The 14,434-nt window shown below is 46.7% G+C and overlaps 1 protein-coding gene across 1 annotated transcript; it reads left to right on the forward strand.

Annotated features, from left to right (window-relative positions):
* Positions 1-1,146: 1,146 nt before the first annotated feature.
* On the forward strand, positions 1,147-14,026 carry NSMCE4A (NSE4 homolog A, SMC5-SMC6 complex component). The gene is made up of 11 exons (XM_032882170.1): positions 1,147-1,466; positions 2,193-2,270; positions 4,162-4,292; positions 6,108-6,259; positions 8,047-8,146; positions 9,232-9,322; positions 10,182-10,276; positions 11,780-11,828; positions 12,546-12,640; positions 12,732-12,817; positions 13,858-14,026. The coding sequence occupies exons 1-10, from the start codon at positions 1,181-1,183 to the stop codon at positions 12,804-12,806; spliced, it is 1,152 nt and encodes a 383-aa protein (XP_032738061.1). The 5' UTR covers positions 1,147-1,180; the 3' UTR covers positions 12,807-12,817; positions 13,858-14,026.
* The last annotated feature ends 408 nt before the right edge of the window (positions 14,027-14,434 follow it).

Here is a 14,434-nt window from a genome sequence, read left to right on the forward strand (position 1 = left end):
AGCCTTACATCAAATTAATCTCCACCTTTCTTAGCCTTGCTTTGCTCAGAGACTAATTTATGGAGTGTATCACACAGGTTCTCTTGCCCTCTAACTTCATGCTGCCCTTAGCCAGTGGGAGGTAAAATCGTTTGAAGACATGTTCGGGAGAGAGAAAGACCAAGGTGTTTTACCCCCACTTCCTCTTCACGTCCTCTTTTCTCAGCACTTCCTCTTCTTTGGGCATGATTGCATGTCTCTAGGACCACAGCTCCTGTCTGGTGGCCCCTTTTCCATGGCCTCAACCTTCATCGGGTTCCGGTAACACTGCTTCTTTGCTCTGACACTTCAGGCCCAGAAAGAGTAAGGTCTTCCCACGGCTGCTCATCCCAGGTACCACTGTTAGTTTCCTACTGTTGCGAATTACCACAATCCTGGTCTCCACTTTTTGGCTTTGCTTGCTTGTGCTTTTGGGAAACAACATCTGCAGTAGAACTCAAAATATGAAGAATGAAATTTAGGCATTTTCTGAATATAATTCCATCTGTCTTGGACCCTGTTAAGGATCTTTTAGAATATTTTAGTTTGAGAACCTGTTGTGAACATCAACTGCCACGATGTAGACATTCAGAAGGGATCGTAAACAGAGTTTACTAGGAGAAAGACCATCTTTGTGGTTAATCTTTGCTTGTGGTTCTTCTGTCTTCCAGAGTGGGATTGCCCGGGGCCCATGAACCTCATCTGAGGCGCCCCGAGAGCGCTCGGGGAAACTGAGGTCCCAGAGCCACATCTCTTGTCTCCAAGCCCAGCGCGCGCCCCGCTCCAACGCAGCGGCCTCCGCCAACACACATGCTCCGCGCGCCCTGACGTCGCCCGGCCGTGGCTGGGTCCCGGGAAGACGCAGGCCCGGTGCGGTGGGCCTCGGAGGCCCAGCCCGGCCAGGCTCTAATTCCCGCACCGCGCGGGCAGCGGGTCCCCGGTGCGGCCGCTGTGCGGGGCGCGGAGGGTCCGCGCCCGGCCCCGCCGCGCCTCGGGAGCGCCCCGCGCCGCGCCCGCCGCCGGCCTCCCGCCAGAGGCGTCGCTGTGCGCTGGCGCGGGCCCGGGAACCGCGTTCCGCGGGGAGCGGCGCTCGCGCCGAGCAGGGGTTTCAGTTTCTGGCGCGAACTTCCGCCGTCCCGAAGTTGCTCGGCGAATTGGCGCGATGTCGGGGGACAGCAGCGGCCGCCGGTCCGAGGGCCGGGGCCGGGGCCGCGACCCGCACCGGGATCGCGCCCGCTCCCGCTCGCGGTCCCCGCTGTCGCCCGTGTCCCGCCGCGGCGCCGCGCCGGAGCGCAGGGAGGCGCCGGAGCGCCCGAGCCTGGAGGAGACGGAGCCGTCGGATTCCGGGGACGAGATGGTGGACCCCGCCAGCCTGGAGGCGGAGACCGACCACGGCCTGTGCCGCCAGATCCGCCATCAGTACCGGGCGCTCATCAACTCGGTCCAACGTAAGGCGGGGCGCGCGCGGGGGCAGGTGGCGGACGCAGGCCCGCGCCTCCCGGCTGGGCAACGGAGCCCGGGCCGACCCCGCGCCACTCGGCCTCGCCTCCATTGGCTCGCGAGGCCGCCCCGCGCCGTCGCGTGGAGCGAGTGCGCGACCTTGGCGGGGGCGCGCGGGCCCCGAGGGGGCAGGACGGCGCTGCGGGAGCCGGGACGGCCTGGAAGGGGCGGCGGCGGCGGGACGCGGGGGTCCCTGGGCGTCTTTTCGGGCTGTCGGCGGGTCCGGCGCGCCCGGCGCGCGGCCGCCCGTCCCCGGGGGAGTTGTCAGAAATGCCAGTCCTCGGGCCGCACCCCGGACCTCCCCACTCCGAAACTCAGGGTGGCCCACCCACCGGACGGGTGACCCTCTAAGGGGCCTCTGTGGCTTGTGAAGTTTGGGAACCACCCTTAGGAGCGCTCCTCGGAGGCTGCAGACGCTGTGGAGCCCCTTGGGTGAAGGTTCAAGGCAGCCCGGCCCTTTTTTGAAGTTCATGCTGCTTAAAGGGACGGTCACCTTTCTCTTTCCGAGCCACTTGGTTTAAAAAGATGGAGCTGTGTGAAGTAAGCCCCCCTCTCCCCGGGGAGCAGGGGGCCGGGCTTGGCCGTACTCCGGGTCGGTGATCCGTGATCGCTTTGTCAAGGACTCGTTCGTGCCTCAGGAGCACATTTCCCAAACCTTGTATTTTTTTACATAGAAAACCGGGAGGATATACTGAATGCCAGCGACAAATTAACAGAGGTCCTTGAAGAGGCCAACACTCTGTTTAATGGAGGTAATTCGTTATTTTATGTATGGGAGCTTTTTATTATAAGTTTTAGAATAATTTTGATTATTCAAACAGTCCCCACGTAATAGTGCTTTATTGGTGCTAGAAGCTTTTTCGTTGTAGAGGTAATACTGCTTTTATTGCACTCAGGCACCCCCTCAGGCCCCCTGAAGGCTTTATGAGAAATTCTGGGGGTGCAGCCAGCCGCCTGTTTCAGAAAGTCCCCCTCCGCCCCCGGTGGTCCTGTTGCTTGATCAGGGTTGAGAACTTCGCTTGTACTGTTGTTTTATCTGTCTGTGGTCTTGACTGCTGTGTCCCCGGGGATGCACTTGGTGATTAGAACATGATTCTTCATGTTCTTTGAGGACCAGAAGCTTTATGTCTGGTCATGTCCTAGTATGACGAATGGCCCACCTGTTGACAGCCCTTAACGTTCTTCTGCCTGTCTGTCCTCAAATGAGTCTCTTTCTAGCTCTGCTCACAGCGTGCTCACCATTCCCCAGGTGGGTCTCCTACATTTGCTCAATCTCATTTGAATCCTTCCAGAACAGGGCATTTCCCCTCCACCTGGTTAAGTCCCTCCTCCACTGTCCTTAGCTCTGTCTTCTCTTCACTCCTGGACTCCCAGTCCGCGTCCTCAAGGTTCCTCTGGACTCGTTCATGGCCTTGCTGTTTTACTGTGGGTCTTGATCTTGAGCCACACATCGCCTTGCCCTCGGCTGATTCTGCCCTGTGGACTGGGTCACTCTGTAAGGCAAAGTTATTCACTCAGCTGGGCTTTGGGAGTCGCTCAGCAAACAGAATTCGAGATCCTTGGCATTCATGGTTTTAACTCAGTGGAGGCCCCAAAGCCCTCTGTGACAGAGAAGTCAGTGCTCTTTTCTCCATCCGTGCTGGGAGGCGGCTGGCCGAGGCCCCCAGGGGCAGCCCAGGAATGAGCCTCCAGCGGTGGCCTCTGCTGCCCTCTCTCAAGCGAGGTCACTTCCGCTGCCTCGCTCCCGAAACAGAATGGGAGAAAAATGATGTATACAAACCAAACCCAGAGTCGGCCAGTTCAGCGGCCTGAAGCAGGTTCAGGAAGTGGGCGATCCAAGTGAGGAGGCCCTTAGGAGTGAGCCAGGCACAGGTGTTTCTGGGATTGAGTGTTGCCCCGTTCCCCTCTTCTTGGCTCCCTTTCCAGATTGCCTTTCCAGGTGTTCCCACAGCACTTTTCTCCCTCTCGGGGCCCATGAGGCCTGCTCTCAACTCCACAGGCCCCGTCCGTCCCCTCGCCCTCTTCCTCCTCAGTTTCCTTGCCTCCCTCCCTCCTTGTCTCCTTCTGTTTAAATCTTTTTCTCTATATAGCTTATCTTGAGTCCTGGGTCCTCTGTCAAACGTTTTTGGGTCACCCATCCTCACAGTCGCTGTCCTGCTGTAGACCGTTGACCTGGTGGCCTGTGCTGCCTCGCGGCTTCCTGCCCAAGCCCGCTCTGCTCCTTCAGTAAGGCTCCTCAACAATTTACTCTTGCCCCTCAACAAGTCACCCTGCCTTACGCGGAGCAGGCCTCCCTTTTGACTTACCTCCGCACAGGTGGGAGTCTTGGCAGAGATGGGCTGCTGGGGTCAGAGGAAAGAGCCGGTGTGGGAGAGGAGAGGGGCTTAGTGGAACCGGAGCTGTCAAGTTCACAGGAGCAGGACCCCGGAGGGAGAGTAGCTTTTAGGAGGACTGGGCAGCTGTGACTCCGGATTTTGGTGGGTTGGGTCGAGGAGGCAGGTTTTCAAAGGAGATGGGTATGTTCGAGAATTTTTTTTTTTTCTTTTGTCCAGTAGGAAATGTCAAGTAAGTAGGTGGAAATTTTGGGAAAATCTCTGAGTAATGGGTATGTAGTAATGTGTATTTTCCTTCTTTTCTGAATAGTGTCCCGAGCAAGAGAAGCCGTGCTGGATGCCCAGTTTCTTGTTTTGGCTTCAGATTTGGGCAAAGAGAAAGCAAAGCAGCTGCGTTCTGATCTGAACTCATTTGATATGTTAAGATATGTTGAAACTCTAGTAAGTTCAAAGCTACAGAATCTTAATAAAAAATACTTCCCATGTCACATATTGTATAATTATCTGCTCTATTTAGATCTGTATGCAAATGCATTTCACTTCCTTTTTCCTTTTTTGGGGGGACTGGGGCCAGGGTGGGGGAAGGGGGGTATGTCTCAGATTCCTCTGAACAGATCTCACCAAGTTAAATGATGAGGATGACAATGAGGTTGATGGGAGAGCCCTGTGGAGGAATTTAGGGTGGCAGCTTAGAGGTTTAAAAATCTGTTAGCATTCTAAGACTCTGGGTGCTCCCTTTATTTAGAAATGGCCATTTTTTCATTCTCAGTGACCCTGGACCTTTGTCCTAGGCTGGGCAAAACCTACACTGCAGGGGGGCAGAGCTCAGCTGGAGAGGAGTTAGGTCTGGTTGGGCATGATTTCATTGGTCCTTGACAATATCTTGGAACCCTATGAATATACTTGGGATTTTGCTTTTTTGTGGATCTTTTGTTGTTTTATTCACCTTTATTTGAATGGTTGTTAGCTAAAATGTTTACACTTTTCCTTGGTGGATTTACCAAAAAAGGACAATGAGGCTGACCTTGCATTTTACTATGTTGTGGTTGGTTTTTTTTTGTTTTTGTTTTCTGTTTTTTGGGTCCACTCTGAGCTAACCTCTGTCCTAGCATTTCTGACTGCATGTTTATTAAATGGTTATTAAAATGATTTGGTACCAGGAGACTGGCCCAGGTAAATTAATTCTTTTGTAAAGGCAGGAGGCAGATGAATTTTCTGTTGTTTTTAAAACCTTAAATGGTTTAAGATTACCGAAATTTAAAACTTAAAAATTTTCTCTTTTAACTTTTTTATTGTGAGATATAATGTGTTTGGAAAATGCACACTCACGTGTAGCTGAATGAATAAAGTGACCATGTGCTGGGTTATCTTTTTTAAACTTACTGGTATTTACCTAGGTGAGCTGTGTACTGTAACAAATCAAAGTAAATTCTGGAAGTCTTAAGGCATTCAGTGTAAAACCCTAAATTACAGCTCTGTAATCTCTGGGTCAGGAGGGCCCTTCCCAGTACACGTATAGGTACTATAAAGAAAAGATGTGTAGATTTGACCAGGCAGAAATGGACAGGGATGATAGTGTGGGCGACTGGTGGTTGGGGACGGAGGCTTGCTGACCTTACGTCTCTGATCAGGCTCTCGAAGCCTCTCTTCAGAGTTTGATTGCTTTTAATAGGGGCAAGCTTCCTGAGGGCTTTTTAATTATTGTTTATGTTTGATATTACTGTTTTAATTTGATAACCTGTAGGTATTTTATGATTTCATAATGTAATACTTTGATTTTCTGTGAGATAGTATGGGATAAGAGAATTATTAGACTTCTAGCAACTCTTCCCAGGAAGGCAGTTGTAAGATGAGCGATTCTCTGACTCTAGGACACTGCTGTCTGGATATACCGAGACACAAGCTGAGTAGAGGTCTCTAGGAGGTTGGCTAAAAACGAAAAATTCCGAAAGCCGGCTAAACTTGCCTGTTCTGTCTTGGAGCCTTTGACTAGGGATGTGATTTCAGATTTGTATGTTGGTACAGCTTTCCTAATACTTTGATGGGCTAAGGATTCATTCATTCTAATATTTCTACCTTTGAAAGTTGGAATTTATATAAAATTATTTGTATAATAAGAAATGTAGCCAACATGTTAGAACGCTGAGTAGGCTCTTTGCATCAGGCCTCTTAAAGTTTTGCGATAGAAATTATTGGATGTGGTGAATGATTGCCTGTGGCTTAACTGGGGTTTTTTGTTTCCCTTCATTTTTGTAGCTGACACATATGGGTGTAAATCCGCTAGAAGCTGAAGAACTCATCCGTGATGAAGATAGTTCTGATTTTGAATTCATAGTCTATGACTCCTGGAAAATATCAGGCAAAACAGCAGAAAACACCTTTAATAAAACCCATACATTCCACTTTCTGTAAGATTATTTTAAAAATCTGACAGACCAGCCATTTGTAAACCTTAAGCTTTTTTATTGTAGGAATGAGAACTATCTGGTAGGGTGAAGGTGACAATCAGGATGCCATTTTTTGGAGATTTTTCTAAACTTTGATTGAAAAGCCCATAAAATTTTGATGTGGATGGAACCTCATCCTTCTGAATTTGGGCAGGAAAGGCTGTGGGCCAGAACCTCTTACCATAGGGCTCTGCTGGCTCCTTTGTTTTCTAGTGTGTGAGGCTTTGGGTCTGGGGCATAATGTGTGACTCTGTTTTGTCATCTTTAATCTTATCCCATAGGCGGATGATACCTCTTATGGAGGGTCTCTCAAGATTTTACTGATGTCTGTAAAGTGCCATTCATTGTAATTGCCCGTTGGATGGTCGCTGACTTACTTGTACTTGAAGCCCGCTTCAGTCACTCACACCAGCTGCCCCGCTCATTTTTTTGGATACAGCTCTATACTTCTGAAAAGTTGATCTTCATGATCAACTTGGCTTCTGTCTTAATTTCCTAGTTCAGCCCTTCTGGAGAAACGAGGACTAGCCCTTACTGGTTCTCTCTTGTAAAGCCACCTTCAAAGGCACTGGTTGTGTCCCCCAGCAGGTACTTTCTCTGGGGCAATCACCCAGTTGTTTCTTCCTTAAGTGCTCTAGCTCCTGGCATCTGTCTGTTCCAGTTGACCCTCCCAAAGCTCCAGAGGGTGGGAGTGCTCAGTGAGAAGGCTTTGGAGATGCACAGGTGTGGGACCAGGCATCCGTTGGCTAATCCTGGGGCCCAGAACCACTGCGTACCTGACAGCGTAAAGCTCAGACTTATACATTACAGGATGAGGTCCAAGTCTGTTCTCTGCTGTGGCGTTCAAGGCTCTGTCGTAAATCCCAGGCTCTAAATGCAGCCTTGGGTGCTGTGCCTTAAACTTTCCTCATCTCGCACAGCGAATCACTCACAGCTTTGTGCCCTAGCACTTGCTCTTACTTTGGCCTACAGAGTCTTTCCCCGTCTTTTCCATCTGGAAGGGTTTTTCCTATCTCCCAAGCCCTAACTTGAAAGCTTCCAATAACTTCTCCAGACAGAGGCATTGTTGTAACATCAGAGAGCCAGCCTGATCCATCCCATATCTGGAAAGATCTCTGCCCCCATGCTCTCAGAGCACTTACATATCACCCTAGCACAGCACTATAGGATCTAGTGTATTATGTTGAGATGGACGTGTGTGTCTGTGTGGATTTGGGTCTGTCCGTCTACACTGCACGCTTTGAGCTGCTCAAGGCAGGGACCATGTGGGTCTATGCTCGCAGGGCCTTGGTCTCTGCGTGGTACATATATTATTATAGCTGAAGTCTGCAGTAGGGTTTTGTTTTGTTTTTTTTTTTTTAGAGAGTCCAAAGGAAGAAAGAACCCCATAGCTTGTTCCCTTTCCCCATGTGTTCAGCCTTCCCACGGATCTGAAGTTGGCTTTGCCAAAGAGGCAGTGGGCTAGCTGGGAAGACCACAGGCATATTTCTTGGTTTACTGTTGAGAGCAAAATAGGAAGGCGTTCAGGGGGCATCTGTGGTTCAGTAAAGCTCCTAGGAGTCCTTTGAGACACACAAAGGGAATAGAGAGGATGTCACAAAAAGTCACAAGAGTTTTGGTCCATGTCAGTTCTAGTATCACTGGAGCCAGGTCTGAATTCAACCATTCCGTGGGAACAGCTTCCGGTTAGTGCAATCAGTTCATTTAAAAACAAACAAAAAAAGACATGAAAGCGTATTTTTCATTAGGTTGGGTTCAATACAAGGAGAGTTCCCTGTGCCAAAGCCACGAAGTGATCGTCCAAGAAAAGGTCCCACGACAGAAGAGAAGAAGACAATGCCTGACCAGGTTTGTTTTTTAAAAACACCTCAGGTTACATTAATACAATGTTCAGGCAATCTGGCCGTCTTCCCAAGGTGTAGGATCTAGAATCAGGTTTCGTTCTTAAATAATTACTTAAATAATTTTAGCGTTTAAACATTTTATTGGATTAACCCCTTGTCTTAGTTTTAATCCACGTCTGTAGTTTGGATCAATTCTCCCAAACCAGGGCTTCTTAACCTCGGCACCATCGACACCGGGGGCTGGGTCCTTCTCTGTTGTGAGAGGCTGTCCTGTGTGCTGTAGGACCCCCTGTAGCAACCTTGGCTTCTCTCCATTAGGTGCCAGTAGCCTCTGTACCCCCAACCCCACAGTTGTGACAACCAAAAACATCTCCAGATACTGGCACATGTCCCCAGGAGGCAAAATCACTCAGTTGAGAACCACTGTTCTTAACTGCACTTCATGTGTTTTGCTATTTGTGTCCAACCTGAAAATGGTTGATTTGGTAATGTTATTGCTCTATTAAAAAGTTAATATGAGGGCACCTGGGTGGCTCAGTGGGTTAAGCCGTTGCCTTCGGCTCAGGTCATGATCTCATTGTCCTGGGATCGAGTTCCGCATCGGGCTCTCTGCTCAGCGGGGAGCCTGCTTCCCTTCCTCTCTCTCTGCCTGCCTCTCTGTCTACTTGTGATCTCTGTCGAATAAATAAATAAAATCTTAAAAAAAAAAGTTAATATGAAAATGTTACTGAAACTAGAAAATCTTTTTTTTTAACTGTAAATTTGTTTTTAAGATTTTATTTATTTACTTGACAGATCACAAGTAGGCAGAGAAGCAGGTAGAGGGTGGGGGGGATTAAGCTCCCCGCTGAGTGGAGATCCCAATGTGGGGCTCGATCCCAGCACCCCGAGATCATGACCTGAGCCAAAGGCAGAGGCTTAACCCACTGAGGCACCCAGGTGCCCCTTAAGTGTAAATTTTAAGACAAGGATAAAAACTGCTAGCAATCCCCCAAAATAAGACAGAGGAGTTTGGATATGTCAGGAGCCGAAAACGTGAATGGGCAGGCAAGTAGGTCATTCTGCTTGGTAACAACTTTGTATTTTCAGTTAAATGAAATGGAAGAGTCTCATCAAGAAGCAACGGAAAAAGAAGTGGAAAGAATTTTGGGATTGCTGCAGACGTATTTTCGAGAAGATCGTAAGTGTGATAACCAAGTTCAAAGTAGAACAATTTGTATTTATCAGTTAGACACGTATCACTTGCATTGAGAAGTTGTTTTTTTTTTAAAGCATTTTCAGTTATATGGAATGTTTGAGTCATTGTGATTCTCTTTTTGACATGTATTTTTAATGACGCTTCTTTCCTTTAGCAATCCCGTGTGAGAGTGTTGGCAAAGTAACTTCCATTTTTGCTTTTAAAAAATGTATTTTTTTCTGTTAGAAAATAAAAGGTGCCATAGAAGGGGAAAAAGTAGAATTGAGTACCCGTTCCCTCATCCCCAGAGGCGGCCTCCTGTACGATGTGCTTGTCTACTTTCAGACCTCCAGTCACGTAACCATGCACATAAATAAATTGGGGAATTTTGTTGTTTTTTTAGCTTTTCGCAAAGCTAATCATAACATACACATTCTCCCGCAACATGAGTTTTCCGCAGGGACGTTCGTCCTACCCGCACGTGTGGATCACACTTACTCTTTTCAGTGATTCCCGCCGTATGGCTCTATCCTCCATCAGTGGGTAGACGACTAGGTTCTTTTTAGCATTTTATTCTTGGGAAACCCGCTGCAGTGGGAAATCGTGGTACATGACTTCATGCACACGTGCTGATACTTCTGTAGGACAGGGTTTGGGAGGAGGGTTGTCAGATCAGTGGGCGTACATATTTTTAATAGATAAATCACATTGCCTCCCCAGAAGGGCTGCATCGGTTTCACTCCCACAGCAGGTCGAGCGCCCATTTCCTTCCTCTGCTAACACAAGAGAATATTGGTCTTACTGATTGGCAAAAATTATCTTTCCTGTTTTGAAGAATCTTTTTTCCCTCTTTTGTCTGTAGCTGATACACCTATGTCCTTCTTTGACTTTGTGGTTGATCCACATTCTTTCCCCCGGACAGTGGAAAACATCTTTCATGTTTCCTTCATTATAAGGGTAAGATTTAAGATTGTTTCTCTTTTTTCTTTTATAGCTTTTAAAATGGTAAATGATAGGGATGCCTCGGTGGCTAGGTCAGTTAAGCATCCCTTGATTTCGGCTCAGGTCATGATCTCAGGGTCGTGAGATCGAGCCCTGTGTCCGGTTGTGTGCTGGGCGTGGAGCCTGCGTAACATTCTCTCTCTACTCTGCTCCTCTCTTGTTTGCTCTGTTTCACTCTCTCAAAAAAGAGGGGTAAATAATAAAAGCTGTGGATGGGAGCTGGCAAAGGTATTCGTACTGGCCGGTATGTATGGTAGACCCGTTGCAGTGAAGCATTGGCACACAGGCAGAAGAAACCAGCTGAAATGCCTGTGGGCGCCCGGCTGGCTCAGTTGGTGGAATGTGCGACTCTTAATCTCAGGGTTGAGTTTGAGCCCCACGTTGGGTATAGAGATTACTAAACATAATAAACTTAGAAAAAAATGTATGCTTGCTTTTATATTTTAGGAATCATTTACAGAATGAATTGACAGAATTTGAATATGGAGATTAGATCACAGTATGGTATAAATGTGGAATTTCCCAAATTTGATAGTTGTCTTGTAAGAAAAGATCTTGTTCTTTTCGAGGAATATACACAAAGTATTAAGGAAAGAGAGCAGGTTGTCTATCACTTATTCTCTCATGAAAATTCCTGATACCTATGTAGAGAAGGGGAAATAGTATGGCAGAACTTGAACGGGGGGTGAGGCTGGGGAAAATATATGGGAGGTCTTTACAGTAGCCTTGTAGCTCTTTCAGTTTGAAATTATTTCAAAGTAAAGGTTCCAAAAAGAAAAGAAAAGAAAAGAATACCCCTACTCAGAAATATACTATGGAAATTTGCTTTCGACTCTCTTTAGTCTTAGAGCAGGTTGTACTCCCACTCATGGAAGATGAATTTGATTTTAACCTCAGTCAAAAATCTTTTATCGACCAAAGTTTTTTCCCAGAAATGATAACAAAGGCGTATTTTGTCAGTGGTAAATGAGCTATGCATAATAAGATGACGAGTGTCCAAAAATAGGCATGAATCCTGTTTAAGAGCCAATTGTTAAGAGCCAAGGCTGTTTCGGTCTTATTTAGGAGATTTTAGGAACCTGAGAGGGGACCCCATGTAAAGTCTCATCCACGTAATCTCTTATGGTACATTCTGATTGTCTGGGATACAGAGTATCCTTTTTTTCTTTTTAGTTTAGTTTTTTGTTGAGAGAAAAGTGGGGAGCAGTGGGGGGTGCAGAGAATCTCTAGCAGTCTCCCCGCTGAGTCTGGAGCCCAATGTGGGGCTCAGTCTCATGACCCTGAGATCATGACCTGAGCTGAAAGCAAGTCGGAGGCTTAACCGACTGCCCTATCCCGGTGCCCTCTGGGGTATGGAGTTTTCTAATTGATGTTTTTTAATCCAATGGTTATAGATTTTGGATCTAATTTTTTAAATCGGCTTTTGACTCTAAATCTAAAATTATGTTTGTGTTTTAGGATGGTTTTGCAAGAATAAAGCTTGACCAAGACCGACTGCCGATAATAGGTAAGTGATAGTACGTTAAATTAGTTTTAGAGAAACTATGTTATTCAAGTTCATGAAATGCAGTGTTCTGAACAGAACCGAGTTTACATTCTAGGTAACTTTCACAAGGCTGTGTCTTGCTCAGCTAACCAGTACTGCAGAGATGGTCATTGGTTCAAACCAGGGGGTTCATCTGTATCCTTGGCTCAATATCTGCGGCCATAAAGATGAACGAGAAGGTCCCTCCAATTCTAATTGAGAATTTCTGTAATCGTAGTTACTGTTGTACTTTCTTTCCTTCTGTTTTCCCCTGATGCCACCTCCTCCTTCTCCTTGAGAGAGTCTTTCGTAGTTGAATAATTTGACTGACTCAGTGAACCTTTTCTAAGGTTCCCCTGTAGAGAGTCGAGTACTTTCGTAGCCCTGCTTGCTAGTTCACAAGTTCTCAGCTTCTCTTGGACTCATTAGGGCTCAGCCCTGAGGTTGGTAGATAGATAGGCAGAGGTCTTCAGATGATTGCCATGCATAACTCTGCTGCAGGGAGTTATTTTTTTCATGGGAACAAATGGATTAGTTGCTACCGTAGTAACTCTTTAACACATCAGTGATGCATGGAATCCTGAAAAGTATGTAATACTTTAAGTGTCTTTTCCATACGGGTTCATTCCTTCTCATTGGTTTCTGTTCAGAGTCCCTCTTGCGATTTGATAACCTTTGAAAACTTTGTCTTTCAAACAGAGCCTGTTAATATTAATGAAGAAAGTGAGGGAATTGACCAAAACACCCAAATTAGGAATCAAGGAATCATAGCTCTGAGTTACCGGGACTGGGAGGTAAAGCTCTGCACAGTTGCCCCCGGGATAGTTCTGCCTCCCACGTCATTTGCTATAAACCAGTCCCCAAATGTTCTTTGTTCTCTGCCAGGAGATCGTGAAGACCTTTGAGATCTCAGAGCCGGTGATCGCTTCAGGCCAGAGCCAGCCAAGGCTAAGCACCTGACACCAGCAAAGGTAAGATTTCCTCCGTGGTATTGAATGTTAATTAGTGCTCCAGACACCCTCCTTTTTTTTTTTTTTTTTTTTTTTGGCATTTGGGTGAAACTGGGATTTACCTCCCTCTAGTGCTCTATTCTTAGAACTGTGTGCCAGTGAGGAAGGCAGCGCTGGGCCCAGTGGCTTCTACGGATTACTTCGGTTAAGTGGAATATTGAACCCTCCCATCAGCTGTGTTCACTGTCCGATTCAATGTGCTTGTTTTATAGCTAGGAAGTAGAAAAAGAGGATTAGGACAGAATTACCTGGAAGAATGTCAGTAAATGGGCATTTCTGAAATCTGATTTAGGCTATGGAACACTTGTTCATTTTTATGAAGAAGAAGGTGCTAGAAGGAAATCTTTGTGATGATCGGGCATTTACTTGTGGGTGGAAGTCAGGAGACCTGGATGCTCTTTTCTCCATCCCCTTGGTTTAAAATTACTGAATGCTCGACTTAATCTCACTCAGCTTCATTTTGTCTATAAACCTCTCTGTAGGGGTGCCTGGGTGGCTCAGTGGGTTAAAGCCTCTGCCTTCAGCTCAGGTCATGGTCCCAGGGTCCTGGGATCGAGCCCCACATCAGGTTCTCTGCTCAGCAGGGAGCCTGCTTCCTCCTCTTTCTCTCTGCCTGCCTCTCTGCCTACTTGTGATCTCTATCTGTAAAATAAATAAATAAAATCTTTAAAAAAAAAAATCTCTCTGTAAAATGGGACGTTTTTTAGTTAGATCACTAAGGGTTTTTTGGTATCACAAATTTTCTATAATTTTGAGGTTTAATACTTAATGTAAACTCTTAATACTTGCCTCAATTAACTGAGCTGCTTTTGTTCCAAGATAACGGAGGGAAAGTGAGCAGACAGAAGGTATATAATGTGGGTAGAATGGGCCCCTACTCAGAGAGAAAGGACTAGTTGTTAGATCCTATCAACGTATATCAAGTTCATGTATTACGGGAACTTCTGATTCATTTTATCACTTATAAACTGTTAACCAACTATTTTTCCCTCTTTTTTAGGACTCAAATGGATAGTGAGATCCAAAAAGGAAAGCAGCATGTATTGTATATATTGTATGATTAAACATTTTTAAAAGACAGATTGTTTTTAGTAAAATGTAGCTTTTGATAGTTAATGAATTTGTCATGGTTGTCTTTGATTAAAGGAAATTCACTGCCGTATTCACAAATAATTGTAGTTACTCTTTATTTTCCCATCATGCCAGAGTCTGCCCTTTCTCCAGTCCTGTCCCACTGAAACTCTGTTGGCTAGGTTGTTACGGCCTGTACAGCATTATGGTTCTTTTCACACCTCTTTAGCTGTAAAATTAGCTGGTCAAGTCCACGAATCTTAGGTTGAACTATATGAAATTGTTTTGTAAGGAAAACACAGTTTTATATCAGCACACATATCAGCAGTTTTATAGGCTCAGCCTGTGATTTAGACATAGGAAACTCTTTCAGTCTTCTCCCAGGCCAGGCTGGACACTTGTCCCCAGCGGCAGTCCTGTCTGCACACACAACACAGAGGAAAACCATCCTGCAGGGTGGACAACCCCCCCCCCCCCCCCCCACCCCCGCCCCGTGCTTCCCATCTT

This window comes from Lontra canadensis, unplaced genomic scaffold (assembly GCF_010015895.1).
Source record: "Lontra canadensis isolate GAN:19392208 unplaced genomic scaffold, GSC_riverotter_1.0 scaffold79, whole genome shotgun sequence".
Classification (NCBI taxonomy): Eukaryota; Metazoa; Chordata; class Mammalia; order Carnivora; family Mustelidae; genus Lontra; species Lontra canadensis.